At 32.9% G+C, this 25,586-nt stretch overlaps 2 protein-coding genes across 2 annotated transcripts in view; one reads left to right on the top strand and one right to left on the bottom strand.

Annotated features, from left to right (window-relative positions):
* Positions 1-3,348, top strand: part of LOC119678134 — a 38,514-nt gene extending 35,166 nt beyond the window's left edge. Inside the window, exons 3-6 of the mRNA XM_038089806.1 lie at positions 3-88; positions 146-401; positions 471-2,176; positions 2,257-3,348. Of these exons, the coding sequence (XP_037945734.1) occupies positions 3-88; positions 146-401; positions 471-2,176; positions 2,257-3,229 (3,021 nt within the window). The 3' untranslated portion in view covers positions 3,230-3,348. The remainder of the gene's footprint in view (positions 1-2; positions 89-145; positions 402-470; positions 2,177-2,256) is intronic.
* Positions 3,349-8,427: 5,079 nt separating this feature from the next.
* LOC119676846 (mucin-4-like) lies at positions 8,428-13,015 on the bottom strand. The gene is made up of 2 exons (XM_038088104.1): positions 10,607-13,015; positions 8,428-10,554 (listed from the first exon to the last, which is right to left on the bottom strand). The coding sequence occupies exons 1-2, from the start codon at positions 13,013-13,015 to the stop codon at positions 8,428-8,430; spliced, it is 4,536 nt and encodes a 1,511-aa protein (XP_037944032.1).
* Positions 13,016-25,586: the final 12,571 nt, after the last annotated feature.

Below are 25,586 nucleotides of genomic sequence, written 5' to 3'. Positions count from 1 at the left end.
AGAATGTGCTTATACGTAACTTACCAGAAGGTCAATTTGAAGCTGTAGTAGGTGATTTCGGCTTGGCTGCTAAAATACCAGATAAACAGTAAGTGTAAATTAAATAAAAATAACTTAAATTACAAAATAAAACCTTGAATTTTAGTGGTAAAACACGCATCGATACCGTCGGGTCACCATACTGGGTAAGCCCCGAGTGCTTAAAGGGTCAGTACTATGATCAAACAAGTGATGTGTTTTCTTTTGGCATTATACAATGTGAAATAATAGCGCGTATTGAAGCGGATCCCGATATAATGCCCCGTACAGATTCATTCGGTTTGGATTATCTAGCATTCGTCGAATTATGTCCAATGGATACACCTCCTGTACTCTTAAGACTGGCGTTTTATTGTTGTATAGTAAGTACTAATGACTTGAAACTATTTTAAAAACAAATTATCTAACTTACAACTCATTTATCTTGATAGTATGATCCAAAAAATCGACCAACTTTCCATGATGCCACAAAGAAATTAATTCTACTCATTGAAAAAATTGAGCATGATGCTTTAAGTGCTAGCACGAGTCCGTTAAGTTCACTGGAACTGAATTGTTCAACAAGTGGCAGTGATTCAGAAAATCAAGTTATTCTTTCAACGCCCTATAATGATCGTAATGGTCGTGGTGATCAATATATGGTCGGACGGCAAAATGGCAGTACTACAAAAAAAACAGCTTCAGCAATAACCACAGCTCCAGCTGGTGTACTGACTCCACGACATTTGCGACAAGTTGACGAAAACGGATTTCTTTTTCCTAACGGTTCTGTTAACAATACGGCATCTGATTCATTTATATGCACATCACCAAATAGTTCCACTGGCTACAACGAATTTGAAGATCGCATTGTTAAAACGCGTGTAAGGCGTGTCACAAAAAAATTAGAAGCTGAGCTATTTCTGCAAAAACATCGACGCTCGCTGAGCGAGAATATTATACATTTTCCTTTGCATACAACTCCCAGTGATAAAGCGCGCTGTCATCAAATGCAGCGCCAACGTTCGACAACCCAGTCACCTACTCCACCACCTGCTGGTGATTACAGTGTCGGTCAAACAACGACTTCTTCTGATCCTCCTGCTTCTATGGTGCTAACGCTGCGCAAAGTAGCTGAAACAATGTGCTTAAAGGACCCGCAATACAAGCCCATACGTACAGATCAGAACGGCATTAAGACGAATCCATTTACAGCGCTGGCACAGTTGCGTGGTGTGAAAAAAATATTGGGTGCTAATCCAAAAACTTACGCTGCTGGTGTGGGTGATCTATTCAGTTCATGTTTTGAGATGACTGCACCATTCTTTAAAGAATTGGCTGCACTGCAAAAGAGTGGAGTGTTAACGGATACCAGTACTAGTAATAATAAGAACTTAACATCTAATACATCTAACGAACCAAAGAGTTTACCCACATCACCCCAATTAACGCGAAAGTTTAGTGCTTTTGAGTTAAAACTATCCACAAATGTAGCTTTACCAACAACAAATTTGTCAGCTGAAGATGATGATGATTGTGATGACTGCACTTCTGATGCTGAACAAGATGGTGATAATGGTGGCAACTGTGCTGATGCCGAATCGAGCGATGACTCTGCAGAGCGCCCAACTCATGTAACAACGCCTACAACCCGCAAATATCGAGCTAATTCTCTTTTTACTCATCCACTTTTTCGTGGTACGAACGGTGCTAAAAGTGAAGACAGTTCAACAAGTATTGCCTCGCCGAGTTCCTTGCCAACCGCACTGAGTGTAGATGCTAAATTAAACGAACATGCAAAAAAATCCAAAGAAAAGAGTGTAACAACATCCACACCATGTCCACCGACACCGCCGCCACCACCTTCAGCACCTCTTGTAGCCACACCTGCCTCAGTATCATCTTGCACTGATTACGATTTGCACGAAGTTAAAAGTTCCGACATTTTACCAACAAAAAGCACTCTAACAAGACGAGATTCGATTGAAAGCGGTTTCTACTCATGCTTCAATGAGGAGTCCGACATAGCTTTCAACAGTACATATCGTCAATTAAATGGAGTATGTTCCTCTCTCGGTTACGCCTGTAGCAATAATTGTTGTTTTGAACAGTTAAAGTCACAACTTATGTTGGATGAAAGCAACCAAAGTGAAATTAAGTAAGAAGCTTTTATTAAATCTCTTTATTTCAATCGCACTAAAGTGTTATATATATATTTTTTTTTTTTGGTTTTTGTAGTGATAAATTAGCCAGTTTATGCCGCTGCTGTTATTATGCTTCCTCCACCCCCTCATGTCAAGGAACGCAAAATTTGCACAACGATTCTTCTTCTACATCTTCGTCTGTATTACTTATTGACGATGCTGTTGGCAACACATCAGCTATGACATCTACTGGTAATGCAGCAGCACTTCGCTCTTTTGATGATTTGGAACTACCGGACACTACAAGACCTCATAGACGCTATCACTGCCATCATCAGCTGTTTAGCTGCAATGGCGATGCAAACAGTACGAGTAATGGTGGTACACCAGGTACTTTCGATATGGGATTAATTAATCGATTAGCTCTTGATTCTGAGCTCCATTCAATTATGCAACGGCATCCGTTTGCCACAAATCAATTGCTTTATTGCAAAAATCGAACCTCGTCCATATACACTGATAGTTCTGATGATATCAGTAGCTTAGCTGGCTCCGATTCCTTATTATGGGATGATCGTTCGTTTACGTCAATACCAAGTACACGGTCAGCGCAAATAGCGAAAATCGTCGAATATTTTGAACGTAAACGACAGGGAACTGAAAGTTTACCCAGTTATCAGCGTGGCGGAAGTTGCAACACAAATGCTGCATCTGCGAGTGGTTCAACTTCGTCCTCATCTTCAATGGCAGCTGCAGTAGCCGCATCAGCTTTGGGCAGTAATTATTTATCATATGAACGCAGATATTCTGATTTTAAAAGACATGCAGCCATCAATTCTGACTATGAAGCATTTTGCTTTGAGTTGGACAAAAAACCAACCCAACAACGCCTGACGGTATGTGAGGGTGCAGTTAAATCTAAGTTGCAAATATTTGATAAATTAAAGCAACAACAACAACAGCAGCAACAGCAGAAACAACTGCAGCAGCAGCAACAGCAACAACAAATCTTACAACAACACTCCCTACCGCTGGCGGCGAATAGCAAAAACTCAGCTAACATCTAACTCTAATGCTAAATAGTAAGCTCTAAATTCAACGTCGAGAATTAGAGAGAGAAACTGCATAAATATATTTATAAAGTAACAACAAAATTAAGATACTTTATTTAAACTAAAGCTGCTAAAATAATTATATTAATTATAGTTTTCCGTGTATCTTTTAAATTGAAATATCTAAACTTATATCAATTTATACTTAAATGTTCCACGAAGTAAATAGTTCAAAAGAAATACTTTTTTTATTTTAAGTTAGTTTTCAGTTGTTATTTACATTGAAAAAAATTAAAATTATATATATTTTATATTAATTCATTAATTATTATTTTAATTAAAAACGGTTGTCTAAAGTAATTAAAATCTATTATTTGCACTAAAAACATTTTTTCCTACATGAATACACTGATTATAAGTGGTGGTAATGAACTTCATGATATATATAATGTTTATTTCACGCTACTTTATTGTAATAATGAATATAATATTAAAAAACTATAATAAAACTATATTTTAATTTTGCGTAGATACTCCAGTTTTGTGTATATTTGTGTGTTGTTTCATTTTCATATTCAAAAACGAAAGTGCTTATTTTTGCTTAATTAAATTTAAGTTTTAATTTATAAGAAATTTAAACAGTATGTATTATTTCAAAAAAGAAAAAAAATTGTTTTTATTTTTAGATACCAAGTTTTATAATTTTTAAGTTGTTAGTGTTAGCAATGCAAGAATAAGCCAAAATAATCTATTAAATTAATATATAGCATGAACTATTCTCTTGAAGCAAATTATGATAGAACGGAAAAAGTTTATTTCATTATAATAAATTAATTCTTAAATTTATTATTACTTATATATACAAATGTTTTATCTTTATAAGTTTCCTAGTCCTCTTTATAATATATTGAAAATTACTATATTTTATATAAGTATGAATATAAATAGCATATCAATTATCCTTTGTTATCTATCTTTTGTATATTTATTTGTGTTCATATATTAAACATATTGAAAGATAAAGTTCTTAAAACGTAAATTAACTATGCTCTGAAATTGTTTCACATTTACACTATATCTTCAAAGTTTTACTAATTAATTGTTAATTAATATATATAATATTTTGTATAATGTTTGCAATCATGTACATGTATATTATGTGTTTGCATAAATTGTGTTTAATAATATTTATAACAAAATGTTTGTTGGAGACTATTATTGCTTAAACTTGATATGATTTTCTTTAACTGAAAGTAAATAAATAAATACACTAAAAACAATTAAAACAGCAATGTAAATACAGAGATATACAATAGTTTGTAACAAAACAATTGTTAATTGAACGAGGTTGTAAGACTAAAAATGTATGAAATTAATGTAAAAATTGAAAAAGTAATATTAAATAAAACAAAAATTAAAGTTAAAATTAAAATTAAAATTAAAATAATATCAACCACAGAGAGTATAAAGTAGAAGATATACATTATAAGAAAACGATTTAAATAAGATTAATAAATGAACGATTTGTACAGAAAATTATTTTAATTACTTTTAGGTTTATTTAATTTTACATATGTATTTAATTTATTTTTTTTTTTAACTATACATGAACATATTACTTTTATTAATAAATGATTAATAATCTTGAAAAGTATTGAGTTTTAATTTTATTTCGGATCTAATTTTTTCTTTTATTTAATTATATTTTGTGTTAATTTTGTTTTTTAAAGGAATTTTAACATATTAGACGCAAGCATATCTTCAAAAGAAAAGTAAATAGTAAAGTTTGCTGCTTTGGCAAAGACATGGCTAAGACTGAAGTTAAATCAAATAGTAATTGGCTATAACATTTTAAAAAATATTTTATATAGATTTATGAATCTGATTTTAAATGTTAATGATTTATAATGTGAAATAAAAATAAAGAATACTGTTAATGGCCTTATAATATTTCTTTTACAATTTTAAAGTTCAATAATTAGTGAAATTTTTATTGTTTTTAACGAATATTTGTTGTATAGTGTATAGCGAATAATTCAATAAATTTTTACAAAATAAATCACATATGATAATATGATAAGATAAGAAACATAACACAAATGAATAAAATTTATTAAATTGATTAAAAATATTTTTCATTTAATAGTTGTAAAAATAACATTTCCAATTCCTTATTAAAAAAATAAACTTGAAAAGACTTTTTAAATATATTAACATTAACATTAACATTAACGTACGTGAAATATATTTTTCATTGTCTTATCACATTGCGAAAAAAAAAATTACCACATACACATATAATAAATTTAAGCAATTATATACATAACTAAATAATATCTAAAATATGATATAATTACAGAAAGAGATTTATTTAGAAGATGTGCAATTATTAACCTATTTGTTTTATTGTAAGACAGTGTTTTTAATTGTATATAAGGATATGAAAAAATTATTCGTTGATTATTATAACATTAATGCATTATTATTATCATTATTATCATTATTATCATTATTATTATTATTCAGATTATAAGAAGTGTACAAAACTTTTTATATTAAACATTATCTCAAGTATTAGAATTAATAATGAAAAATACAAAATTATGTCGTCCATTAAAAAGTTAAAAATCTTTTTGCACATACATATGTTGCCAAAATTAAGTATTTCTAAAATTAAAAATATATAATGAAGATTTTTGATCAACATTATAATTAATAATATATTATATTATAATTAGATTAATTTTGCTATAGGTAAATAAATGGTAAATCTTTCTGATATTACATGCATGAAGGTTTTTACACATTGCTTAGAATTCCTTATTTCGAACTCGAACTGAACAATCATACACACATACAACCATCATAAATACTATATATGTTTTGCTGATTTAATAAGATTATAAGAATGTTATATACTATATATACATATATTTTAAATGCTTCCAGAATAGAATCTTAACTCACTTCATCGTTGCCAAATAAATTCATTCGGTTTTCATCAACTCAAACGACGTTCACATCTTAAAAATTTATTTTTTACTCTTAAAGTTTAGATGTGTTTACTTGTTAAATAAAATTAAAAGTATTATTATTATTGTATTAGTATTTAAATCATTAATTAAAAACAATATGTATGTATTTTGAATTTTAAATTATAAATTATAAACAAAATAAATATAATCAATATATGAAAATCTAAATATGAATTTTAATCTTGTACTATACTTTTCGACTGAAATTCGAACGCCCTATGATATGCTATAAAATTTATTCAGATTGCAAAATAGTAATTGTCCAACAAAGACCGTTTTACGGGCAAAGATTATTAAAGTCATTGATAATACGTTCTTTAAAGCTGAATTTGTCAGTGCTTTGTTAAAGCAGCATTCATCAACCACCGAGCCAGTGATGGGCCGTGAAAATGATTGTTTTTTAATGCAAATAAAGATAGTAAAAGCTTTGCGATATTCTAGGAATATTACGATATTTCTACTTCACTTCACACTACTTGCAGCTAGATTTTAACACTTAACCTTCTATTAGTTAAGGTTTTATTAAAATCTCTTTCAACTCTAGATCTGCAATACAATCCAAAGGTAGTTTAAAATGTCACAACTATTTAGTCATTTTAGGCTCTGGTAGAACCTCACATTTATACTTTCCCAATGATGATTGTTTCTGATTAAGATAATATAGACACACGTTGCCAGTCTTCCCGAGATTTCCGTCTGAGAATTCATGCTTAAACTGTCCTCAACGGATAACCGGTAAGTCAAAGTCATTTTTATTAATGCAATAAGAAAGGAGGTTTTGAAAAGCTCACTTTGTCTAACATTGGAATGGTGAATATATATGAAATTGGCGAACTTCATTAGAGTTTGATATTCGCGGGTATATCGTATTAGAAAAACAAAAAGGCATAAGTATAGAGACCACATAGAGACTCTTGATCGGCAACTACTAATATATGAGATATTAAGATGGTTGTTAATTTTCCAGATAAGGTACTATTTAACTGCTTTGAGAACAGTTTGGTCGCTAGAAGTTGTAATAAAGAGTCAGGTTCCTTGGTGGAATGAGGAGCCAGCTAATAAGAGCTAGAAAGTACGAAGCTCATTCAATAGATCAAAGCTGTATTTTAGACTTACTTATTACAACAAAATGAATCCGACAGTCCAGACAGACTGGCATAGCTACTTTGAGAGTATTGGGAAGCTTTGTGGAGTGGACTCGAATATCCTTTGTAGATATACATACTTATAAAGGCAAGTGGTTAGTAACCCCAAAAAGATGCGAATGACAGGACACTTCAGGCTAAAGATCAGGTAATCAGGCTAAAGAGCTACTATAGGGCAATGCAATGGTGGAATGTTATACATTAATATAAAAAAAGTAATAGCCAAAATTCTATGATGTTAAGAACAGAGTTAAGGTACAGTCGACGATATACTTATTTGATGACTTATATTTTATACGACAATAGTTTTTATTGCTTTACAGTCCCTTCCTAAAAATGTTTAATCGGTATTGAATATATATTTTTCTGTATCCTTTGGTCGATTCGAATGCCTACATATTTTCTACGCATATTTGAAATTTGAAACATGGATATCTATAGCTGGATCCGCATCAACATATGTAGAGTCAAAGAGGCGTCGAAGTTTGCGAAAAGTAGAGCTTTTTCAGATGGTTTTTTCTTCGTTTATATTTGATATAATTTAAGTACTCAAATAGTTTTATGTTTTATAATTTTATTAGTTAATTCTTCTGAAAAATTACATTAAATTAATAAATAATCATTACTGTAAAAATATTTGCATAAATATGTTTATTAAAACTTATCATACTCGCATATAAATTTATTATAAATGTGTTGAATTATTCTTATATACTTTTGTAGTGGGTAACGACGAGTCGGTAGTCTAATAGGAAACTTCGTGTCCACACGTGATATGTCGGGCTTGGTACTATTTTCAAATTAGACTCCCAAAAGTCATTGACTATTTTGTTTGCGGCCTCAACATTACAATAAATAATTAAATTATTATTATTATTAATTAATTAAAAGTTACTTAAATTTAGTTAAATAATTCGTTTTCGAACACTGGGAGTGTTCAATATTTTCTATTTGGATATAACATACCTAAGATTACTTAGAAGCTAGTTAGACTAATGTTTAATTCAGTATTGCCTGTCTTGCTGAGATTTTTCTAGCTCATTTTAAGGTTTCTAGGACCCATGCGCGGTACCATACGGGGCTCTATTTGTGGCCTAATATTTTTCTGTTTCCGGCCTTCTTCCTGTTCGAAATCCTCATCATCGCCGAAGAGCAAAGCTTCTAAACTTGTTTCAAATGCCGACTTTTTTCGTATTGTTGGCGTAGGTGTAGTGGGGGGTTGTTGGGTAGTGGAGCTCACAACAGTTGTTGTGGTTGCTGTTGGTTTCGTTGTAGTGGTGACAATCATTTGTGTTGCAGTTGTATTAGCGCTTTCGAGAGCGGAATGTTTTTCGCTGATTTGTGGTTTCTGAGTGCTTGTTGTGGTTGTCGTTGTTGTCGTAGATGTACTAGTCGAACTTGTGCTTGTACTGCTTGTTGCGTAGTTTTTGTGGAACGGTTCCATACGGCTTGCCAATGCCAGGGGTAAATTATTTGTTTCTTGTGGGATGACAGTTTCTTCATTGCCGTCAGCTTTGTAGCCCGGTGGATAGATGGGCTTAAAACCACCCTGTAGCTCCGGTTGAAAAGTATCTAACTCAAACGTCTTAGCAGTTGTAGCATCATTCTCTGCATTTACTCCGTCGTTCATTTCCGTCACGTCAGCGCGGTTTATTTTATTTTTTTCGTAGAGTACATTATCTGTGGTTGATTTAATTATATTCCAACCATTTGAAGGTGGATTCGCTGCTGAACCTAAACTAACGCTTGGATAAAAAGGTGCCATAAAGTCCTTCTCAAAATTTTGTCCACGCACATCGAAATCGTTGTTGAGACCAGCTTGCTCAGTTTGGGTGTCAGTGCGTATTTCGCTTATAACTGCACTCGCCAAGTTCACATTAGAGTATCTTTGGCTATTTTGCTCTATCCGTTTAAAAGGATTTGATTCAGTGGGTGAGTATGCTATTGCAATTGGAGTTTCAGTTCCACTTCCATATGCACCGTTAATAATTCTTGGCGCTATAAGTACACCTGGAATACGTTTGTGCGGATTTAGCTCAGTATAGGATGGGTCTGGCTTTTCAATGGGGTAAGGAAATTTGTCTTTAGGTATTTGCGAATTAGTTTGTTGTTGTAGTGATTGAGGTTTCTTATTTTTCAGTATTGGTTCCTGAGGTTGGTCACGAACTACAGAGAAAGGTGTGTTTTGGTATTCGCTGCCTGATGAAGGTTCAATATGCGCGACAGCTGGTAAAGGTTCTTTACTCTCTGCTGCTTCATTAATATCAGCTTTGTTTCCTTGCATGGGATAAACTACGTACAAACCATTTTGAGAGGTTGTGCTTACATCTTCAACATCATCACCGGATAAAGCTGGCACCTGTATTTCACCAGCACCGGTATCTTCTTCATTTGTAAATGTTTTTTTCTGTGACTGCAACATCTGCAATGTGACGACTGGTTCTAACTTTGTGTCATCCTCAGTAATTGCGTCTTTGTTTGGCGTTATGGGCTGCGGGGGATCGTTAATAACCAAATCTTCCTCTTCGAAGGCAGCCAAACGTTCAAGTGGCATGAGAGGTGTTTGCTGAGGCAGAGTTTTGTAGGCGTCTGGATTATAAGAATGTCGTTCTAGTCCATATTGATCAGCGGGGCGTAAGGCATGTGGCATTGGACGGCGCGAATAGACACGATCTGTCATTTGCGAGTTTTGACCACCGTAAGGTGGTAAACGATAAACTCGTCTATTTGCTTCACCGTTTGGTGGTGGTGCGGCACCTGCTGGGTATTCTGCTAAACGATTTATGGGATAGGACTTCTGTTGTGTTAAGGTTTGACGACGATGTGCAAATTGCGGCCCGTTGCTGTTACGTTTCGGTGGCTGTCCTTGTATTCTTATGTTACCTGGTTCCTGATTAAAATTGGCAGGTGGATGGCCGCCAGAGAGCTTTGCATTTGGACGAAATTGTGGTAAAATATTGGGTAAATGTCGTTCAGGATTGGGTCTTGAAATGCCAGGAACGGGCTTACGTGTATATTCATTATATGCAAATTGCGGTGGACTTAGCGGTCGGTTTAAACCTGGTCTCTTTGGTGTATCAGCATATTCGGTGGCAGGAAATCGTGGTGGTGGTTCCATATGCGTCGAAGGTGCTACGTGATCCGGCAATTGAGGGAAACTCTATAAAAGGGACAATTTAAAAACTGTGATTCTGAAAATTCATGCTACTTACTAATTTCTTTTTATGCTGATTCATTGTAAGCACTTCGTGTTTTTGAATTTCAATATCAGATATGTCTTGAGGTGCTGTTTCATCGTGCAACTCGTCCTTAGTTTTGGGAAAAGCTATAGTGTTGGTTTGCTGTATTTGTTGTAAACTGAGTGGTTGTGCATGCCCATTTACTTGAGGGCTTTGAGGTGGAAGAACATTGGAAGGTAATGCAGATGCTTCATCTGATTGATCTTCAATGGCGGGAAAGCGTATATTCGTTGTGACTAACAGTTCCTTGGTATCTTGTGGGGCACCAATGTTACTTTGAGTTTGGACATTCGTTTGTTGTGACACAGGCTGCTTTGGCCCAACTACCTGATAATGCACTTCTTGAGATTGCTGTGGAGCTTCGGCGGTAGATACTTGTAGTGGAAGTGCTGAAGCTTGACTTTGTTGTTGTTTTTGAGTGACTTGATGTTGCGAACGTATTGGATTCCCTATCAATGGTAATTGCTGATATGGTGAAGGTGGTGCTGGTGGCTCAGTTTGATAATGTTTGTTAGGCGGATGCTTATCTTGGGGTTGTCTGTTTGGAAATTGATTATTTACGCTTGGTCCATGCGCGAAGTTATTGCTTTGCTGAAAAACAGAGCTCCCGGCTCCAGCATTTTGCATGTATGAATTCGGTCCATAGTTACTAATCTTGTGTGGTAAGGTTTGTCCGGGGCGAGGTACACTATTTATATCTTCGCTTATGACAGTGCCATATTGTACGGGTTCCTTGCCAAAAAGAGGTTCTTTCTCTACTGAACCTACTCCATTGGTGCCCACTTGTTGTTGGCTACCCAAAACAAATGACGCCGAGTTTTGACCAGGCGAGATAACAACATTATTTATAGCACCCGGCAGTGGACGATATTGTAATACATTTGGCTGTTGCACTTGATATGAGACATATTCGTTGTTATAACTATCAGGCTTTATCGAAGAAAGCTTAGGATCTTGTACGAAATGTGGCGATGATGGTGATTCATTTAAATGCGGCTGTGGGGATTGTTTGTGTGGGTTAAGAGGCTTGCTTCCAGCGGTAAAAGCAGGGCGTGTAGTATGTGGCGGTAACTGTTGATATATGCTCTGCATTGAGAACGGTGATGGCTTCGAGGGTGCAATAGGTTGCATCAAGTTGCCTTCCGCATCAAAGCCTTGATTGGCTTGATTACTGATGGATAAAGCAGATTCCTCTTCAGCCAAGCTATTGAAGATATCTGAAAGCGTCATTGTGTCTTTTTCTTGGTGCTTTTGCTCATTGTGTTTATGTCCCAAGGTTTGGTAAACATCAGCAACATTGAGGTCGGCAATACCAGTGGAAGGTTTTTTTGTGGGTTTGGCTTCTTCATTAAAAACAATGGGTTTGCTGGTATTTGCTGGTAATTTTGTTGAAGATACTAATTCAGTCGGGAAAATAGAGGACTGTGGTGTGGGATGATATGTGGTGTGCACAGTTGTTGTAATTTTACTTGCTGATGTATTTGTTGGTCGTTCGTTAGGAAAATGCATTGATGTTGTGCTACTGGCGGGAGTGGTGGTTGGATTATATTTTTTTGTGGGCACAAATTTCTTACGAGTTGGACTGGCTGTTGTGCGAGGAACATAAGTTGTTGTTATGATTGCAGGTTTACGAGTACTTGTGGTATATTTGGCTGCGCTGGTAGTTGTTGTGATTGATGTAGTTGTTGGAGTAGTTTGTGTAATTGGTATAGTTTGGGTAGATGTTGTAGGTTTTGTAGACGTTGCTGTTGTGGTGGATAATGTAGTAGTAGTTGTCGTTGTTGTAGTAGTAGTAGTGCTAGGTTTGTCATTGGATTGAGGTCCCGCCGTAGTTGGCGGCACTGCCATAAGCTTAGTTGTGGGTACTGTGAAGTAATTCTGACTGTGATAATTTGGCGGTGGTGTAGCAGGTGCTACAATAGAAACTGGTTTCTTGTTGGTGATATAATTCTTATTGCTACCCTGATATTTTAGATTAGCATATGAACTTGAAACCAGTGGATAAACGAATTTCGATGATGAGTACTTCACTGGTAAATTAAGAAAATCATGTATGTTTGGCGAGGAACTGGTAAGCACAATCTTTTCTTTGGGATCGTATACTTCATTGACGGCTGTTTCAATGCCTGCTTGTTTCTTGGCACTGAAATCTAATTGACCAGAAATTGGATCTTTGCCAGCGTAATAGGGTTTACCATCGTTAAATATTTGATTTGGCAAAACGTAGCTAGTTGATATTAGTTCATCTTCTTGAGAGCCGCTATCATCTCGTGCTTCTAAAGGTAGTTGAGATGAAGGAATATCTGCGAATGTCAACTGTAGGCAACTGCTTAGAGTCGCTAAGCCAAACACTAACAGTAGCCAAGAAGTCTTATAAGGCATGCTAGCTGTTATTGCTGTTTCACCTGGAAGAGAAGAAAAAATGGTTTGAATAGGCTTACAAGTACTTATGTTGAATTTTTAAGATTTTATTGTTTAAAAGAAAGTTGAACGTGTAAGACGCCTGATGCCGCAGATGTTGCGCAATGCAAATCTCAATTGATGACAGGTGGCAGCTTAAGTCAACATTTAGTTATGCAATCAAGAGAAAAATGTTATTAATTTAATTTAATTGTTGCCATAAAAATGATCATTCCGTCAGGTAAACTTTCTAAATTGATGTTTGTTTTTATTGTAAATAATGTTTTTTTCTATTGAGTTTATTTCACATTGTTCACGGCTATCAAATTTGTAGCAATGTTTTTTTTTGTTTATAGTTTGCTTTTTGTAATAGAAAGAAGAAAATTTAATTAAATTATGTAATCTAATATTAGTACATGTTCAGAGTACGAAGAAAATGAAGAAAACCTGAAGATGTTATTATCTGCCTTCAAGATCTTTTGTAAATCACAAGAGCAGAGTTAATGTTTGCAGATCTTCAAAAACACCCATACTGCTTTCAGATAGTTAGGTTATGCTACAGACATCTGCTTCCACTTTCGACCTTTCACAATAATCATCACCGTTGAAGATTTAGATTTTGTTTTTATCTTTCCAGCGTATTAAATTTCTATGGATTTATAGATGGGAAGTGAAGTATAAGAAGTGATCAGTCATTAAAACTATGACTCACTTAGGGCCTATTAATTTTATTGGACTGTGTGTAAATGTATGACAACGTGTGCTACATTAACATTAACTATATCTAAGTTATTTTATATCTGGTAAATATAAAATAGAGAAATTTTTCTTCTACGATTACAAACTACTTTCAGAAATTCCAAACCTAAACGGTAGCAATTTTATACTTATTTATTACAGGTATGAAGTAATGGTTATGGTATGCAGTAAAGAATTAAGTAATGGAATATCAAAAGATGCCCATAATATATTTCTAGTTGATAACCAGGTTTTCTACTTGACTGTTCGTTTGTTACGATCAAAAATGCAATGGTACTATAACACCGGCAGTCATATTTGCTTTTCTTGCAGCAATAAATATATAATAGTCTTATGTTGATAGATTGAACCAGTATGAGACCTTTAATCTACATATATATAAGTACTATTCCCCGTATACGAAATGGAAGTGAAAGAATCGCTTTAAAAAAAACTATTCTTAAAAAATATCTCAAATGATTTGTCATGAAGAGAGGAACAACTCTAATGGAGTTGAGTGCTCGGATCACAGTAGGTATTTTGTGCTAAAACTTTTCTTACCTTAAGAGATTACGATCATCTTTTCGACTAAGAGCCAGAAGGAGAAGTTTCTAATATCGCATGTGCACCAGAGTTTCTACTACAATATCTCTCTTCAAGCTCAAATCAACCTCGGATAGACACAAAGATTGTGACTCGAAGCCTCAGTCAGAGTTTTCAGACAGAGACCAGAGTTTGTCAAATCAGAAAAAACCATCTGGTTCAGATATTAGTGCATTCTTAAATAACCTGGTAAGTAAGCTGCTAACTTCGTTGTAGTGGGGGAGGATGTTTCTTTGTCAAAACGATACACTTGCCAGTCGTGCCAATGTTTTACCATAAATCCTATCTTCAATAATTTGGTTCTTACCTATGATGTTTTTTTAATCTTATTACAAACAATAAGCATAACCGCGCATTTATAAAACAAAATAGAAGATTTTTACATAAATTAAAACGTGTTTTTTTAAATAAAAATATAATACTTTAAGAAACAATCAGCTACCATCTTACAAGCATTTGGAGTTGTTATACAGGACAGGTAAAGATCAACAAATAGCAAATGTGAGCTTTCAAGGTAAGTCAAGCATAATCAAATGGCATTCCAGCTCTTGAATGGAAGAAACTGTCAAAGTGGACATGCATACTATGTGTGCACAACTCTATAAGGAACTATTACGAATGTGCATTCCACAATAATATAAGGAGTGTTCAACAAGCATCAACTATTCAAGATGAAACTTATTCTGACTAAACAAGCAGTTAGCTAACCAAATAGAAGTACTAACAAGAATACATAAACTGACCATATTAAAGCTAGTGGTTAGAGTAAATATTTCTACTCTACAGTAACCTTAGATGTGTTGACAAGTTTGATTAAAGTAATTTGTCTGAATTTCCTTCGAAAATTCGTTTTTGGTATATTTCTGACATCTATACTTTGTCATTATTTTAGGCTTTGAAATAAAATCATTTTTAAGAAGAAGTATTTCTTATATTGCAAGTCGCAAACATTGCTTCTATTTGCCATTGGAGTGAGTATTGCTGTTTCTGCTACTTTTTGAGCTGTCTTCAAAGTGACGTCTTGATATGCGTGTAATTGTGCTCAGCGCAACACCTCAACACAATTTCCAAAAACAGTTGAATCACATTATTAACATGTCTTTCAGTGACTACTACAATTGCTACATAAAGGAAAACATAAAAGTGAAATTTTTAATTAAATTAAACTCGACATTGATTTAACATGTCGAAAATTTTATTTCTTTCAATATATAAAATATAGTTCATATAAAGAATAAACTTCAAAGTGTGATATTACAAAAATTTTTTTTAACTTTAATTTAGAAAGTTAAGCATGGAAGGGATTAGGTTAAAGTAGACCTGTAAGAACGTAGTATTAATTAAAACTAACGTTTAACTTTAAAATAAAAAGTCACAGTAAACAGAAAGGAACAACACCATCATAAATTTTTCATTTAAAAGCGATAAAAGGTATGTATCTCTTCCAAAGCTTAGTCAACAAAAGCTCACTTAGTCAACAAATATCACAGTGCCGTGCTCTATTAGGAGCCTATAGGTTTAAGTCTCTCCAAATTTACTTATACGAGGCACTTGATTTCTAATTTGTTTGCAATTGTAAAAAATATGTTAATGTTAAAGTTTTAATTTGAACCCTAATCTGTAGTTTTACTGCGGATTTCCATATTTACAATATGTCTATACTTATACGAATTTTTTTCTAAAAAGTTGCTTAGAATATACATTATGGAGAAGCTTTTGTCACAAGATATATGGAAACAAGAAGAGATGGCAACGACATTGATTTAACATGTCGAAAATTTTATTTCTTTCAATATATAAAATATAGTTCATATAAAGAATAAACTTCAAAGTGTGATATTACAAAAATTTTTTTTAACTTTAATTTAGAAAGTTAAGCATGGAAGGGATTAGGTTAAAGTAGACCTGTAAGAACGTAGTATTAATTAAAACTAACGTTTAACTTTAAAATAAAAAGTCACAGTAAACAGAAAGGAACAACACCATCATAAATTTTTCATTTAAAAGCGATAAAAGGTATGTATCTCTTCCAAAGCTTAGTCAACAAAAGCTCACTTAGTCAACAAATATCACAGTGCCGTGCTCTATTAGGAGCCTATAGGTTTAAGTCTCTCCAAATTTACTTATACGAGGCACTTGATTTCTAATTTGTTTGCAATTGTAAAAAATATGTTAATGTTAAAGTTTTAATTTGAACCCTAATCTGTAGTTTTACTGCGGATTTCCATATTTACAATATGTCTATACTTATACGAATTTTTTTCTAAAAAGTTGCTTAGAATATACATTATGGAGAAGCTTTTGTCACAAGATATATGGAAACAAGAAGAGATGGCAACGATGTGTGCGGTTGGCGTTGACGAAGGTTGTGTCAGATGGAAAAAAAACTAAATAAATAAAAACTGTAACATTTTAAATGAAATTAACAATAAAACTAATGACACCTTGAAGTAATAAACAGAATATGATTGATCCTTCAGTTGAAAATTTCGAAGTTTCAGTGTTGACAATGACCTACTTGATCACAGAGTTGTATTTGGCATAAGTCAACTTCACACCTGCATCAATTCACTCTTACTCCGTACAATTTAAGACTTTCAGCCACTCAATGACAACAAAAAGTGTTGTAAAACGGCTTGCGTATTGAAAAAAGAATTTGAAATTTTGAATGTCAAGTGCAGATGTGGCACAGGTGCAATGGCACAGGTGTGTCGTGCCTCAACTACATCATATAATCATGTAATTATAATCACTGCAGTTGTAGAGGAAACGATGCATTTTCTGTTTACTTTAAATCTATTATTAAATTGTATCTATGCATTTATATTTATTTAAATTCCAGCAAAACTCATGTCTAATTTAATCGATTCATGTTACACAGCAAGTCATGTGTTTTCTGCTTGATACGAACCTAATAAAATGATTGGAATTTAAGCGGCAAGGTATGTAGATAATACAATTAATTTCTGCAGTAATTGAGTTCAAAAAATATTTGGAAAGCTTCCTTTAATAGTCAATTTCACTTTCATTTTTATGAATAAATTTTAGGCGAATAACGCACTAAGCGTAACGAATGAATTCATGATTTTTACTATCAGTGAGAAGAAAAATTCATTAAAGGTATAAAGAAATGCATTCATTATTAATTTATTAATGCGTAAAATAAAATAAATCATTGATTATTGTTTTACCACCTGGAAGCTTTTCATTTGAGTCGTAATAATTATTTTAATAAATTATTTTACGTTCCATATATGATAATACGTAGCGCGAGGAAGTCATTAAATTTAACGCAAATATGGTATAGAAAAATAAAATATATGTTAGTTAGTTAGGCACTAAAATTTTAGTTGGCTTCAAATACAATAAAATTAATTGAACTGATTAAAAGCTGAAGTGAATTAAAATGTAATTCCTTATAACTAAAATACAAATATGACAGAAAGTAAATTTATTTTTCCGCGACATGACATTTACCTACTAACATAACTGCGCATATATCATTGTCATTGGCCCCACAACTATAGTTCGTTCTTCTCTCTTCGGTCACAGACGCAGCGGAGCTTACCAAGTATTGTTTTTGTTATTAAGTCTGCTTTAAGTTACATCGCGTACAGTTTGTACTTGCAGCATCTCCAGAGGAAGGATCCTCATATATGGCACAAAAAATTCCCCGTACAACTTAGTTTTGCAATGCGGCTAAGAGGTCAGATAGATATTTGTTAAACATCTAAGTAAAGCATTCATGTGTGAGTGTACTGGTAGGACCATTACACTACATAATGTTATTATCAGCTGCTACAAAAGATTTAAGATAAGTGAAGGATTTTGTCGTTCTCGTACCTACTACTCTAATTCTTTGACCATTTGTAGATGCGGAGAAAGTATTTACACCGATTAATACCTATGTGAGAATTCTGTTCCAATTGCACAAGCAAATAGAAAGGTGAGGAGTCATACTCTTCGAGGCAGCGAATATAACGTCTAAACTCTTGCTTAAAGAAAAAAATAGAATAACAGAATATAATTGGTTGTGGATTATTCAATCTGCAGCTAATCATATAGTTCGATAAACATATTACTGAGCAGAAATATTCCATGCGGCCTCCTAATAAAATGTTTGACAGTGGTGTTAGAAGAGTTTCTTCGTGTGAATGAGACAATTTTGAATTTCGAGAATTGAATACAACTCTGGTTATTTATTGTTAAATATTAATTTCATGCATTATTTTAAAATATTTGCAACTTATCAGTAAAAAACAAAATAAATGTAGAACAAAATGGAATGATGGCAACGAAACCAAATTGTTGTTGTTATTATTGGAATTACTGCACACTTGCTGTTGTTGTTTTGTTGCTGTTGTTGTTTTGTGCCTATGACAACATTGCCATATAAAATGAAAGTGGAACTCCTACATTCCAAATGAAAATTACTGGCGAGCATTGCTTTATTTGTTATTGAATTTTGTAGTCATTTTGCAGTTGTGGTCTTTTATGTATTTTTATCTTTACTGTTATTTATAAACCGTTTCTATTGTACACTTATCGATAACTTCGCTCTGCTCAGTGGCGGTCGGTGGCAAATAACAACAAATAACAGCGAACAGCGGCAAATTAGTCATTAGTGTTGGTGACAACCGCGATGGTTGTCGTTCACGTAGTGGAGCTGTAGTGGAGCAGCAGTTAGTGGAGTGGCAGTTACGCTTTTTGGCCACATATGGCAAATGAAGTTACCAAAACCCAAATAATTAATATGGGAAAAACACTTTCATTGAATATTCATTATGGCAAGTGCAGTTTAGAGTTTCAACGAGTTTAACACAAAGTAGAGGCTTTGATTACACTTGATTTTAGGTTATACCCACATAAGTGCCAGGGGTAAATTATTTTTTAAATATATTTTATTAAGAATATCAAGAAGATATTTATAATTATTAATTTGTTGATATTAATATTTTGGATTTAAGTATTTGTTGTCTGAGTTAATGTTAATGTAACAAATGCTTCGTTACATGCTGAAGCTCATCTTGGAAAGCTATTTGAAGTGGAAAATATTGGGTCAGAAAGGATTCTGCTTTTGACTTTCATTAAAGTAGCAGAAAGGATTGTGTTTTTCATTTTCATTAAAGTAGTTTGAAGGATTCTGTTAAAAACCTGTAACAAAAAGATTGTTACAGAGTTATATCGTTCAGAAATTTAGGGACTTTCGAAAGTCAATTTAAATTCATAAAAAAAGGAATATACCCTAAAAGCACTTGTAGATTCGGTAATGAAAAAAGAGATTGTGAAATATGTTTTGGGTGCTTTTATACATAAACGATAGAAAGAAGATTCGTAGAGGAGGTTCTTCGAGAAATCTTAGACTTAGAGAAATAGTCTGTCTCCATGGTAAGAAGGCTTTCCAACGTCATAAATATAATATATTAGAATAAAATAATTATTATTTAAGCTTAAAATTGGAGTCAGTTATTTTATTAGGCAAAAGCAGTAAAAGTGAATTTAAGTTTACAAGCTTCGAGAAAAAAATTTGCAGATTGTTTTTAGAAATTAATTTATATTAAAATTATACAATTTTATTGTTGCTGCTGTTTTCACAAATTCGCTATTTTATTTTTTTATATTTCATTACTAATTTTTTTATTGTTTGCATAGATTTTTCGTGCAAGAAGTCACAGAAGTCAATTGACAGTGTTGAGAAATTGAGAAATGAATCACTTTTCTGCACATGAGCGCGGTGAATGTGCGTGTGAGGCGCGCGGCTTGGCATGTGTTCGAAAAATACTTTCACTTCACAAAAAAGTAAATAAATATTAAGAAATATGCGGCAAATATTTCTTTAAAAAGTTTTACGTATTCTTGTTAGCATATTTAAAAATTGTATGAATTTTAATCAATTTAATTTCATTTATTTATCGAAATACGTATATTGATCGAAAAAGCTCAAAGTAATGAAAGTCGCATTTTAAAGAGTTTAATTTTTGCTTTAATTTGATTGGTTTTATTAATTAATATTTAGTTTATGGTTTATATTTCTATATTTACCTTAAGAAGTTTCCAAGGTTTGGTTTTCACTGATTGCTGATACAAATTGTCTGTAAAAAAATTGGAGACTTTACATTATAATTTTTATAATAATCAATATTTTACATAAAAATAATTTCTATTTTACACTGAGGAGTACGTAAGCAGTGAAGTCAACGAGAACATGATACACTTTGCTTTGCTCAATGGATCATTACACCAATAATTTGAGTTTATAGATGATGCGTTGGTTGGTTGCAGTGACAGGCGATTAGACAACTTCCCTGTACCTCAATTAGCGATTTTTTGACGTTTTGCTACCACATTCCTCACCAGAATCATAGTATAGAAGAGTAAAGACTAAATCCATAATAAGTAAAAATCCATTTAAAATAAAAAATAAAATCCATTTAATAAGTCTTTCGTCTTCACCGAGGAACAGTCTGATAAACTATCAAAGAATTATCTTTGTAAGAACCTATATCTTCTGGACGCCAAAGCCAGGCATTTACAGAGAAAATGTGTTATTTTTTCTTTATCCTGCAGGTTTCCACAACTTCTACCGTGAGGATTATGGGGAATGTGCAGTTTCACTGCGTGGGTTCCTATACACCAATGATCAGAAAGAATAGATGATGCGTAAAAGTAACTTTAAATTTAATACAACGGAAAAAGTAGTAGTAGAAGTGGTAGGTACTTGTTAATTCAGTACAATACATAATGTTACTCTGTGGACCATAATTAGTAATTATCCACTAATATAATGCACCCATGCCTTATTTGTAAAACATCTATCCTGAAAATTACAATTATTTGGAATATCATTTTCTTGCTGTGTTTTAAGTAATAATATTGAAGTAGTTCAAGCATTTTGGTGTAATATTTGAGCAGCAATTTTGTAATTTATGAGCAATTTTGATCAATTTTAGCATTAAATTTTCAAATTCTAGCATTTACTACTTGAGTGCGTTGATAAATTGAGTTCTTACTCTTGTAAACCTTAAAGTATATATAGTAAACTTTCATTTCCGTAGTATCGAAACATGCGATTATTTCAGCTAAAGCGGGCTTCGTTGTACAAAGCCACCAATCCAATCTAACCTAATCTAGCGGACGATTTTACGATCTAAAGGAAGGAGCTTGGAGATCGAATATACTGGTAACAACAACAATGTACGGTATACTCGACATAAGTTTTGTTATTGTTGCATTGTCACTGTTATCACATTACTCGTGGTAACTGAGTTTATTATTCGTAATAGTGTATAACATGTATTTGTTTGGAATAAATGAAACTCTTTTTATATACTATCGATTCAAAGACAAATCTATATAATTTGTCTTAGTGGAAAATAATACTAGAACATTTTGCCACTGGTTTCGGATGCCTTATTTCAAGAATATTGAATCATTCAGAATATATTTTGAGCTACAATGAAGTAATGCTGCTCTACAATTGAATCCTTAAGGCAATCGAACACTCGGCAGGACTCGTACCACCTGGAGAAGAACGACTTTAGATATTTAGCATTAAACAGAGATACCTGGCGATTCTATTTAAATAGTCTATGTTCCTGATGAAATACGGTTTTATATTATAATGAAGCAGTGGACTGAAAAACTGGATGAGATAGGTAAAGTTGCTAAGAAAAGTACTTTGTGGCTGCTTCATCTAACTTATTCAGCTGTGCTTTAATTCGAAAGTGCAAGTGTGTTGTGTATGGATACGTTCATTAATTATTTATATTATTGTTTTTTTTTCATACTCTATATGTTAATTATTTAACTATTTATTTGTTTTGATTTGTCGATCTACTCTATGTGTGAGTACTTAAGCATCACTGCTTGGCATTGGAAAATACTGTAGATGTGGCGTTGTGTTAGACAGAAGTTTTCAACATCAAATTCTTCATTAAAAGCAGGTTCGCCAATTCAATTCAGTTTAATTCTATACTCCTATATGTCAGAAGAATTTGAGCTCTTCTATCAATAATAGTTCCATAACAAATTTATTCAAAACATGTACATATTTTCCTTTTTTCGACTCAATTTTCAGTGAAGCCTTCTTCAACGAAACCCAGCATTCCTAATATTTTTCGTAGTGCATAAATAGAACATAAAATATGCAAAGCTTGAAAATGAAAGAATTACCGAACGAGTTTCCTAAACTGTGTCCCAATTACCTAGTTTTTGTGTGTATTTGAAGTCTTCATGCTGAAAACGTTGACAAAGTGCAAGCACTCGATACCGCCTAGGCTAGCCAGAAACAACCTACGAATAATCCAACAAACTCTCGAAGTACTTGTTTTCAATATATTCGCTGTGGTTGTCGCTGCCGCTATCAGGTACGAGTATCTGAGTATCTCATGGCGTTGCCGAAGTAATTTTTGTTAAATTAATTTTTCTTGTATTTTCCTTTGTGTATTTGTATTTTCGTGCTTCATAGACGATTTTTCATGTAAAACATTCTGTACGACAATATTTGCAGAGCGCGCAGTTTTCCATTGAAAGCAATTCGGAGCGCTTGGAATTTCCGACATGGAAGCACGCACGCAATTTTTAGATATCGTAAGGCAATTTGTAGATACAATTTTACGAGTGGCATTGTTTCAATATTTTTGTGGTAATTGAACACACATTTCTATCTATATTTTCAGAATGCATACAATTTTGTTGGGAAATTTTCACATTACAATTGAGTAATTGATAGTTGAGCATTTAGTGCACTGCATTGCAGAAACTTAATGATTTAAATGAGTAATTCGGAGAAGATACCATACATACATATATGGTATTGTAGATACATATATTAATGGTAAGTGGTTAAGTTATTAAGCAGAAATAGATAAATAATATATTAGTAGGAACTTTTACTAGGTGCTGCTTTTTAGAGTCTATTGTAGTTAGTACGATATTTATTTAATTATTTATTTTCGTTATGGGTGCTTTATATCGAAAAAACTACATTTCTATTGAACCACATTACTATAAAATACGTTTAAAGATATATTGATTATATTTGTACAGATCGGAAATTTCACACTCCGCGTCTGAATGGAACCCTCAATGTAAAAGAAGTGTAGGAAGACCTAGAATGACGTTGAAGCATGCAATACAATTGGAAACATCTAAATCGATTAAAGCATTGCGATATATGACTAGAAATCGAAGAAATTAAACATTATTTGTAAATAGGCTAAGTTCTATAGCCTATTTCACAATAATAAGATATTGTGATCAATAATAAAAAACCTCCAATGCAATTCATCTTACTACTAAGTTGAAAAGAATTCTTGACAAGACTTGATCTATTATTAATAGAAATTAACGCTCTTTAACTGTGATCAGTTTCTAACTTTTTTTTAATTTCAATAGAATTCATAAGACAAAAGCTTGGATGCGCTTCCTATTGAAGACTATTAAATTATATTCTTCTTCTTCTTCTTCTAGATGTCTTGTCCGCTTCGAACGTTGGCTAAGATGATTGCTATTTTGACTTTATCTACAGCCTCTCGAAAAAGTGATCTTGTACTTTTATTTACGTCAATGGTGTAATAAAAGTACAAGATCACTTTTTCGAGAGGCTGTAGATAAAGTCAAAATAGCAATCATCTTAGCCAACGTTCAAAGCGGACAAGGCACCTAGAAGAAGAATATAATTTAATAGTCTTCAACAGGAAACGCATCCAAGCTTTTGTCTTATAACTTTTACTCTAACATAAGTGTCCATTTATATTCCAAAAACTTTTTTGTATTTATTTTAATGAATAAATATTGTATTGAATTACTCGTACATTAATTATTAGTCAACAAACTCATGCATAATTAAATTAATTTATTTTTGATATATGGTCGCACCTTTTCTTGGCTTACTTAGCGAAGTAGAGAAGAAAGTGTTAATTGTATTAAAAAGGCAGTAACCTAAAAACTAGAACCTGAAAGAAGATAAATGAAATTCTTTTAAAGTACTACATAAATCAATATAAGAAAGTTTGACAAAAATATATTTAAAGTTATTCTTTACTTCACAGTTTGTCATTTGATCTTCACTAGAGGTTGTAGATTTTCAATTTTCGTATATTTGATGAGATACAATTAATCAACAGTGGAACTACAAATCAGATTTTAAATAATTTTTTTTATAAACCTCAGAATAGTGTTGATTACGCTATGTATATAACTCATCTATATAACTCATTTATCTCATAACGTTTAAAATTTTTAGTAAACGCCATGAGTGATCTGTTAAAGATAGATGCATTTCGTTTTCATGGAGTCTCCGTTTAAGTTTACAGCGTTTAAAAGAATTAAAAAGAGAAAATTGAAAATATTGTCAAAAGACAAACAAATACATTCATATATAAGATATTTTTGAAAATGTGCTAGAATTTAAATATTAATGAATGGTCTTAATCCTAAAATCTGCATATAAAATTCGCTGATCCACACAGTTCATACAGATGAGTGCGAAGATATTCTTTTCAATGTCATAAAATAAACTATTAAATATCATATGTGAAATGAGTATTTCGGAAATTATATGACACAGTGGTAAGTCTTACTGAATTACCACTGAATTACCACAGGCTCAATCATCGAGATTACAAAGAGCAAGATACGAAAAGCGCGTTGCAGATAAACTATCTACTAAACACTAAATAAAGTACCTTTTGGTATTGTAAAGAACCTTTTTTTTTTCTCTCAAGCCGGGGTTTTTCTCGCCGGATCCCAGAGTCGTTACAAGAATATTTTTTTTCTCTGTAACCCTGAATCGTTCGAATAATAATTTTCAAGCCACTTAATTGTTTTTAATTTCTTTATTATTTTTTTTTCGGAATTTATTTTACAATATTTATAACTTATTTGCTAATAAAATATATAATACATATTAAGAACTATAATAAGAAATTTTAATTAATGGTGGATTTGGAACCAACACTACCGACAAGGCTGTGTTGCTTAGGAACAGTGTTACCGATAGGGCTACACTGATGAACTTGGAACCAATGCTACCGACAAGGCTGCGTTGCTAAGGAACAGTGTTACCGATTGGGCTACACTGATGAGCTTGGAACCAACGCTACCGACAAGGCTGCGTTGCTTAGGAACAGTGTTACCGATAGGGCTACACTGATGAACTTGGAACCAACGCTACCGACAAGGCTGCGTTGCTAAGGAACAGTGTTACCGA

This window comes from Teleopsis dalmanni, chromosome 2 (genome assembly GCF_002237135.1).
Source record: "Teleopsis dalmanni isolate 2A chromosome 2, ASM223713v2, whole genome shotgun sequence".
NCBI lineage: Eukaryota > Metazoa > Arthropoda > Insecta > Diptera > Diopsidae > Teleopsis > Teleopsis dalmanni.
Note: the sequence above shows the minus strand (reverse complement) of the source record. Positions and strands in the feature narration are given on the sequence as shown.